At 61.7% G+C, this 9,234-nt stretch overlaps 1 protein-coding gene across 1 annotated transcript in view; it reads right to left on the reverse strand.

Moving 5' to 3' along the window:
• GPR179 (G protein-coupled receptor 179) overlaps positions 1-8,705 on the reverse strand; it is a gene marked incomplete at its 3' end in the record, with an annotated part of 9,045 nt that extends 340 nt beyond the window's left edge. Inside the window, exons 1-6 of the mRNA XM_083877822.1 lie at positions 7,667-8,705; positions 6,822-6,930; positions 5,329-5,431; positions 4,122-4,318; positions 3,459-3,527; positions 349-458 (exon numbers count right to left, since the gene is read on the reverse strand). Coding sequence (XP_083733948.1) covers positions 349-458; positions 3,459-3,527; positions 4,122-4,318; positions 5,329-5,431; positions 6,822-6,930; positions 7,667-8,487 — 1,409 coding nt within the window. The 5' untranslated portion in view covers positions 8,488-8,705. The remainder of the gene's footprint in view (positions 1-348; positions 459-3,458; positions 3,528-4,121; positions 4,319-5,328; positions 5,432-6,821; positions 6,931-7,666) is intronic.
• Between the last annotated feature and the right edge of the window lie 529 nt (positions 8,706-9,234).

A 9,234-nucleotide genomic window follows, 5' to 3' on the forward strand; every position in this document is an offset into this window, starting at 1 on the left:
GAGGTCCTGAAACCCAAACCCTTCCCACTGCAGGGGTCCTGAGCCCCCATCCCCCCCAACCTGGGGATCCCAAGACCCAAACCCTTTCCACTGCCAGTATCCTGAGACCCAAACCCTTCCTGCTGTGGGTGTCCTTAGCACCCAAACCCTTCCCCATGTGAGGGTCCCAAGCCATCCTCACTCTGGGGGTCCTGAATACCCAAACCCTTCCCCATTGTGGGGGTCCTGAGACCCAAACCCTTCCCACTGTGGGGGTCCCAAGCCCCAAACCCTCCCCCCTGTGGGGGTCCCAAGCCCCAAACCCTTCCCCCTGCGGGGGTCCCAGCCCCCAGCCCCTGCCCCGGGCACCTGTAGAGCTTGAGGGTGATGGTGCCGTAGACGGTGGCGAAGCCGAGCACCCGCACCCAGCGCAGGACGATGCAGCGGAAAATGCTGGGCTTGAAATACAGGATGAACACCTGGAGAGGGAGAGAGAGAGGGGGAGATCCAGTGTGGTGCTGTGTTTGGGAGTTTTACCTGTTTTCTGTATGCATCTGTTTTGTTTTGTTGTTTCCCAATGGTTTTTCCCATGTTTTACCCCGTTATGGTTTACCCCAGTTACTGTTATTAATCAATCAATGGTTAATGATTTAATCAATGGTTTATATGACACTCGGTGTTGGGAAAGATGGGACAGGAAAGGCTTATGGATTTGATTGCCTGGCAAGAAATACTGAAAATATAAAACCTGTGAGTGAACTAGAAATGGATCTGAGCTCTGAGATGTGACCGTGGCAGGCAGGAGGACGGGGCTGAGCTGGAGATGGGCTGAAGGACAGAAAACAAAAGGACCCAAAGGTGCAGCCCCTCCCCACCCTGCCAAGGCATCAGGGAAAAGGTGGATAAGAAAAGCATCTTTAGAGTTCAGAATACGGGATGATGTGGTGATAGAGCAGTTCTCATAGGCTGTGTGCAGAGTCTGTAGGGTTTGTATCTGGTGCTGGTTGGTCACTGTAAATCAGAATATTCCACACAAAAGAGGATATAATGGATTGGGACAAGGTCCTCACTCTCTCTTACCTCTCTTACCCCTCTCAGCTCTTTTACCTCCCTCACCTCACACCCTCCCTCTCTCTCTGGGGTTCCCTCCAGCCCAGGCTGGTGCTGAAGGCAAAGCCCTTTTCACCCACCACCCTTGCAATAAAACCACTTGTTTCTAGGATATCTCAGATCTGCAGAGCTCCCTCTCCCTGCACTCCAGGGATGCTCCAACAATCCTGGTCCTGTCTGTCACTTTGAGGCCTCACCCTGAAGTCCAGAAAATTCTGGTGAGGGATCCCAGTGACTGGCAGAGTCCTGGTTCTCCTTCCCCCTTTGTTCCTTGATTTGTTCTCTGGGTTGATTTGTTCTGTCACTTTGGTTCGGGGTCACTCCCTTCCCACTCTGGGCTGGCTCCAAGCTGTGACCTCCCCACTCCCCCAGCCCCAGATTTAACCTGAAACCCCCCGAGTTCAGCAGGCTCTTGACTCCTGGCTGGAAGGAAATGGTGTGAACCCAATAAAACCCAGTTCAAATCCCCCATCAGTGTCTGATCCCTTTATTTCTCACATTGCTCACTCTGCTGCTGAGACAAGAACCCAGAGGATGGGATTTGTATTCTAAAATACAGAACTGCACCTGCTGGTGGTGCCAGTGCTGAACCAGCCAGGGAGAGAGGGCAAAAACCGCAAGGGAAGCACCTCACCCCAACCCAGGGCTGGATCCCACCTGCCACAGCCTCGGGAATCACTTTCCAGGCCAGCCCTGTGCCCCCTCCCCTCCTGTGACCTGGAGCAGCAGCAGCAGCTCGTGCAGGAGGGAGGGAGGGAGGGAGGGGAGAGAGGATTTGGGCAGGGATTAATTCCCCGTAGGCAGCGGCAGAAAAGGGATTTGGTTTTCTGAGAAGGTTTATAGGGCAGCCCCCAGGGAGCTTGCTGGCCAAATTAACAATTAGGTGGAGCCGAGTTGGAGTCCAGGGCATCCCTTTGGCCACCCTGGAAGGTCACAGATCTCAGTAGAGAGGCCTGGGACCCGAGAAAGAGGGTCTGGGGTCTGTGCAGGGGGGTTTGAGACCCTGGCACAGAGCCCAGGAGGACACAGGCTTTGATTTCAGGCCATGAGAAAAACTTCCAACACAGAGAGGAATTGCAAGTCACAAATGTGTGACAGACAGTGGTGTAGTTATCACCAGACAGAAAGTTTTGTAATTTTGGGTTTTTAGAATGTAAAGGGTGAAGGGGAACAAGGTGGAGGAATTAGGGTGGAACTCTGGGCTCTTCTCCCCTGGCATCCATTTCCTGCAGTGACATGGGCACAAAGTAGTTTCAGTGAATTTTGGGTCAAAGCAGAAATGACCCTTCTAGTACAGGCACTGGGCATTGGTGTGAAATGGTAAATAATAACCACATAATTATTTGTATAAGAGGTAACAATCTCCCATCACAGGGGAGCCACATCATGTCTGAGCTGCTGTGAACACCTTGGCTGGACACAGAGAATTGTAAGATAACAATAAACAACATGAGAAACCAAGAAAACCAAGACCTTGAGATTCCACTTCATTCTCACACTGAGCACAGACTCAAAGCCTTCAGAAGGCAAAAAGACCCCCCAGAACCACCAGCCTGAATCTGGAGTGAGACAAACCCAAACCCAAGAGAGCCGTGCCCTGCTCGGGGCAGCTCCACGCTGGAAACTCCATCCTGTGGACCTGATTATTTTCTGGGTCTGAGAGATTTTAGCCCTGCTGGCAGCTGCTGACTTTTCCCCAAGGAAAAAAATTCTCAAGAAAGTTTCTTCTCAAAACAATCCTGGCAAACAACTCTCCTTTATCAAAACAATCTTTCTCCAGGTGGTGTTTTGCTGTTTCTCCAGTTTAACCCACGGGACCAGAGAGGTGCCATTCACATTCACCAACCATGTTAAGTCTGTATGGGAACACCTCACAAAAGATTTAGACAATAAAGCTTTTTTTTCAATGCTCTTTGCCTCCTGAAATATTTGGAGTCTCTCATTGTTGCCTTGACCTTTTTCAGCCTTCTGATGTTCGTATTTTTGTAGTGGGGTTTCTTACAGATTTTCATATAAACAAAAGTGATGTTTTGTAAACTGCTCTTCTTGTTTATGCTCCTCTCTTGGGGAGGAACAATCGATGGAGTTCTAGTTTGACCAGTGGGGTTGGAGAGGTGTCAACCTCGTTTGTCCAATGGGTGGACAAACCTCATTGTCCAAGTCAACCTCATTTGTCCAATCCATGGTCATTGTCCAAAATCTATATAAATTGAAGTTGAAAAATAAACTTCTTTTTGCCCTGACGACCTGACTGTGTGAGTGTTGGTTTTTTGTGTCCTCTAGTGACATCTCATCTTAATTTCATGTCCTACAACGACACCATGACACCACCCCGCAGTTCTCCAGCCCTGGGGCAGGTGGATACTCACAGGGAAGTAGAGCAGGAGGGACCCGAAGAGGATGGTCTCCAGCAGGACAATTCCTGATGTGCGGATCCTCTGCAGGGACAGGGCAGGGAGAGCACTGAGACCCCAACCCATCCCAGTGAGACCCTAACCCTTCCCAGTGAGACCCCAGCCCATCCCAGTGAGACCCCAACTCATCCCAGTGAGACCCCAGCTCATCCCAATGAGACCCCAACCCATCCCAGTGAGACCCCAACACACCCCACTGAGACCCCAGCACACCCCAGTGAGACCCCAAACAGTCCCAGTGAGACCCCAACCCATCCCAGTGAGACCCTGCTCATCTCAGTGAGACCCCAACCCATCCCAGTGAGACCCCCCACATCCCAGTGAGACCCCAAACAGTCCCAGTGAGACTCCAACCCATCCCAGTGAGACCCTAATCCATCCCAGTGAGACCCCAGCACACCCCACTGAGACCCCTACACATCCCACTGAGACCCCAACCCATCCCACTGAGATCCCAGCACATCCCAGTGAGACCCCAACCCATCCCAATGAGACCCCAGTATATCCCAGTGAGACCCCAGCCCTTCCCAGTGAGACCCCAGCCCATCCCTGCAGCCCGGGAAGGGACGGGGCCCTGTGACACCGCGGGGTGACAGTGGGGACACGGGCACAGCTTGCCTTGCTCCGTCGGAAGTGGTAGGCCATGAGCATGCTGAGGAAGATGGCCAGCATGCAGCAGGCCTGGCAGGACAGCACGGCCGCCCTCAGCACAGGGTCCTCCTGGATCAGGCAGGGGGTGTCGTCCTGGCAGGTGACACAGCCCGGGGGGCACGGGCGGCACCCCAGGCGGGACCCCCCGGCTGTGCCCGCCACTCCTGGGGACACAGGGACGGCAGGGGGGGTCAGCACATCCCAGGTAGGGTCAGCACATCTGGGTGGGGTCAGCACACCTGGGTGGGGTCAGCACATCTGGGTGGGGTCAGCACACCTGGGTGGGGTCAGCACATCTGGATGAGGTCAGGGTGTCCAGGTGGGGTCAGCACATCTGGGTGGAATGACAGCACCAAGGTGGGATCAGCACATCCCAGGTAGGGTCAGCACATCTGGGTGGGATCACCACATCCAGATGGGATCATGACACCCAGGTGGGATCAGGGCGCCTGCCTGGGTAGGATCCCAGCATCTGGGACATCCCAGATGGGATCAGCACACCCAGGTGGGATCATAGCACCTAGGTGGGATCAGCACACCCAGTGGAGTCAGGGCATCTGGGTGGGATCAGCACACTCAGGTGGGATCAGCACATCTGGGTGGGGTCATGGTGTCTGGATGGGGTCAGCACAGCTAGGTGGAATGACCAAGGTGGGATCAGCACACCCAGGTGGATCAGGGTGTCTGTCTGGGTTGGATCCCGGCATCTGGGTGGGATCAGCACATTCCAGATGGGATCAGCACATCTGGGTGGAACCACTACATCCCAGGTGAGATCACCACGTCCCAAATGAGATCACCACATTCCAGGTGGGATCAGCACACCCAGATAGGATCAGCACATTCCAGGTAGGATCAGCACATCCAGGTGGGATCACGGCACCCAGGTGGGATCAGCACTCCCAGGTGGAACCACCACATCCCAGATGGGATCAGCCCATCCAGGCGGGATCAGCCCATCCAGGTGGGATCAGCCCATCCAGGTGGGATCAGCACTCCCAGGTGGGATCAGCACTCCCAGGTGGGGTCAGCACATCCCAGGGCCTGCTGGCAGCCCCCACACCAGGACTCGTGTTCTGTGTCCCCAAACCCCCCCAGCCCTGGCCCCCAGTTCTGTGTCCGTGTGACCCTGGGGACAACAGGGGACAACAGGGGACAAGAGGGGACAACGCACCTGCCCAGGCAGCGCTGGCCACTCCGCCGGCCCCGTAGAAGCCCGGCTTGCACCTGCACAGGTACCTCCCGAGGACGAAGCCACGGCTCTCCTGGGGGACACACTGAAGGGCACAGCCTGAGACGTGTCCCCCACCCTTGTCCCCTCCCCGTCCCCAAATCCCCCCACCCCGGGGGGCTCCAGCAGCCCCCAGCTCAGGCTACCTGACCCCTCACCATCCTCCTCCCCGCTCAGCCCTGAGGAATCAGTGGTTAAACATTTTTCAGAATTAAAACCCCAAGCTTGGCCCCCAAATCCCTCCCTAAAACCTAAATGGACACCTAATGCAGCCGAGAGCCCTAATCCTGCCCAGCCGTGACGGCAGCTCGGGCCCGGGCTCTGCTGCTGCTCTTTAATCCCTCCCGGGCTGTGTCGGTGCCCGGGCGGGCCGCGCTGGCGGCTCCTGGCCTTTGTTGTTTTCTGGAGGGATGCCCGGCCTGGAAGGAAAACAGGGCCTGGCGACGCCTTTCCCATTTGGGGACAGCCCTGGATGGGACCCCAAAGCCGGAGGGATGGGGGGTTCACCCTGACCGGGGGGTGATGCCAAACCCAAAACTCTCGGGCACCGCCGGAGGTGATGCCACCAGGGGGGTGACACTGTCCCTGTCCTGGCACCGCCGGAGGTGATGCTACCACCGAGGTGACACTGTCCCTGTCCTGGCACCGCCGGAGGTGATGCCACCACTGAGAGGTGACACTGTCCCTGTCCCGGCACCGCTGGAGGTGATGCCACCACCGGGGTGACACTGTCCCTGTCTCGGCACCGCTGGAGGTGATGCCACCACCGGGGTGACACTGTCCCTGTCCTGGCACTGCTGGAGGTGATGCCACCACGGGGGTGACACTGTCCCTGTCTCGGCACCGCTGGAGGTGATGCCACCACCGGGGTGACACTGTCCCTGTCCCTGTCCCGGCACTGCTGGAGGTGATGCCACCACCGGGGTGACACTGTCCCTGTCCCTGTCCTGGCACCGCCGGAGGTGATGGGGTGACACTGTCCCTGTCCCGGCACTGCCAGAGGTGATGCCACCACCGAGGGGTGACACTGTCCCTGTCCTGGCACCGCTGGAGGTGATGGGGTGACACTGTCCCTGTCCCTGTCCCTGTCCCCGCGGTGGCCGGGCCGGGAGCAGCGGGGTCACAGGCTGGGCTGGCGGCCGGTGGTGCCGAGGGAAGATTTGCACAATAAACCCCCGGCGCGGGGCGGGAGAGCAGCTGAGCCAAGCAGATGGATGGCCCGGGAGAGAGAGAGAGGATAAAGCTGAGCCCGGAGGGAGGGACGCGGGGGTGTGGGGTCCCCTGGGGGTGCGGGGTCCCCGGGGTGCGGGGGTGGGTCCCCTGGGGGTGCGGGGTCCCCGGGATGCGGGGGTGGGTCCCCTGGGGGTGCGGGGTCCCCGGGATGCGGGGGTGGGTCTCCTGGGGGTGCGGGGTCCCCGGGGTGCGGGGGGCGGTACCTGGGTGCTGTTGAGGTCACAGCGATGCGTGTCCGAGAACCAGCCCGGCCCGCTGGAGCACTGGTCCATGGCCACCTCCCGCAGCTCCACGTCCACCCGCAGGACCCCCCTGGGACCGGGGATGGGGTCAGCCTTGGGGACATCCCTGTGTCCCCTCCTGGGACATCCCTGTGCCTTCCCCTGGGACACCCCTGTGCCCCCCACCAGTGACCAGGGACAGGATCAGCCTTGGGGACATCCCAGTGCCCCCCCCGGGACATCCCTGTGTCCCCCACCCAGAGCGGCCCACCCCAGCAAGGCTGTCCCCGGCTGTCCCCACAGCGGTCAGGGATGTCCCCAGAGCCCCGGACAGGGGTGCTGTCCCTCGGAGGGGGCTGGAGCTGAGGCAGCAGCTCCTGGGTGTGAATTGTGCCCCTCCAGAGGGATTTTGATGTCACCGATGGGGAAATTGGGGACACTGGGGTGGCCCCCACGGGCCCCGCGCTCTTCCCGAGGTTCTCCAAAGAGGACACGGATTTCCCCTTGGGAATGGGGCCGTGTCCCCGCTCCGGGACTGATCCCTCCCCTCTGCGGCTCCTCGGGCACTGGGGGGCTGTGGAGACCCCCCAAATCCCGGGGACACCCCCAGCTCCCAGGAGGGGTCCCAGGCCACAGTGACAGGGGGGTGGCAGTGCCAGGTGGGCACAGGGGACACCGAGGGGGGACAGGGGTCACCCCGCACCTGGGGAGGTGTAAAAACACCCACAGGGGGACACGGGCAGGGCGCTGGGGACACCCGGGGGTGGGTTACTCGGGGTACCCCCCACCCATTTCAACACCCCCCAAACCCCCCCGGCTCCACTCACTTGAACTCGGGGCTGAGGTCCGGCTTGAGGCCGTAGAAGGCGGAGGAGAGAGTGACGGCCCAGGCGGGCAGGAACCGGCCGTCCCGGCACTCCAGGAACGGCGGGGACCAGCGGACGTGGCCCGGCTCCCCCACGTAGCTGTCCCCGCGCTGCCACTTGGGGGTCTCCAGGCTGCTCAGGTCGTTGCTCAGGACCCTCTTGCGCAGCGCCGGCTCCCGCTGGGATTTCAGCGCGTTGAACCACTCGTTGTCCCAGCTGAGGTTACCCAGGCCGGGAGCCGAGCTGGAAACGTCCTGCAGCAGGATCTGGCCGTCCCCTCTGGTGGCCTGCAGCATCAGGCGCGGCTTGGGGGCCAGCGGGTGCGCGTCCAGCGCCAGCACCGCCCTGCGCACCCAAGGGTGCCCCTCGGCCAGGCTGCGCACCAGCGCCTGGTACCACTCCACGTCCTCGGCCACGCTGGCCTCGCGGATGTCGTTGGTCTGGAAGAGCATGTTGAGGAAATTGGCGGCGTGGGCCAGCGCCTCGGGGGCGGCCCTGAGCGCCGCCCGCAGCCCCGGGGGGGGCCCGGAGCCCGGAGCCCCCGCGGCCACGGCCCCGCTGCAGTTGGCCCGGGCCAGGCGCTCCGCGTCCCCCGAGCGCAGGAACAGCAGCGCCGCCGCCGAGCCCCCGCCGTCCCCCGGCGCTCCGGGCTGCAGGGTGGGCGCCCCGGAGGGTGGAGGGGCCGGGGGGCTCTCCTGGGGGCGCTGCCCCGCTGTCAGCGCGACCACCACCCCCTGCAGTAACAGCAGCGCCGGGGAGCCCCAGAGCGGCCGCCCCCCCATGGCCGGGGCTCAGCGGGGCCCCCCAGGGCGGCCCGGGGGGCTCATGGCGGGCACGGACCCCGAGCTGCCCCCGGAGCGGCCCCGCGCTCCGCCCGCCCGTTCCCGGCCCCGGCGGTGCCGAGCGCACGTCACCGGCCCCGAGCCGCCCCCGGGGGCCGGCGCTGCCCGGAGCCCCCCCCCGCCCGCCCCCGCCAGCCCTGTGGGCCCGGAGCCCCCCCGGTGTGAGCCTGGGGGAGCCCCCAAAGAGCCCCCCGGGGACCCCCCAAAGAGCCCCAGGGGACCCCCCGGCCTGAGCTCCGGGGGATCCCGCAAAGAGCCCCCAAGGACCCCGCACAGAGCCCCCAGGGGACCCCGCAATGAGCCCCAGGGGACCCCCGTGTGAGCCCCCAGGGGACCCCCCAATGAGCCCCCAGGGGACCCCCGTGTGAGCCCCCAGGGGACCCCCCAATGAGCCCCCAGGGGACCCCCGTGTGAGCCCCCAGGGGACCCCCCAAAGAGCCCCCAGGGGACCCCCCAATGAGCCCCCAGGGGACCCCCCAAAGAGCCCCCAAGGGACCCCCCAAAGAGCCCCAGGGGACCCCGGTGTGAGCCCCCAGGGGACCCCGCAATGAGCCCCCAGAGGAGCCCCCAAAGAGCCCCCAGGGGACCCCCCGCCCCCGGCCCGGCCGTGACGGAAGCGCATCCCGATGGGAAGCCATGGCAACGGGAAACGGGGAATTTTCCCTGCCCGGATCCCCCTCCCCGCGG

Source organism: Zosterops lateralis, assembly GCF_965231275.1.
Source record: "Zosterops lateralis genome assembly, chromosome: 24".
NCBI lineage: Eukaryota > Metazoa > Chordata > Aves > Passeriformes > Zosteropidae > Zosterops > Zosterops lateralis.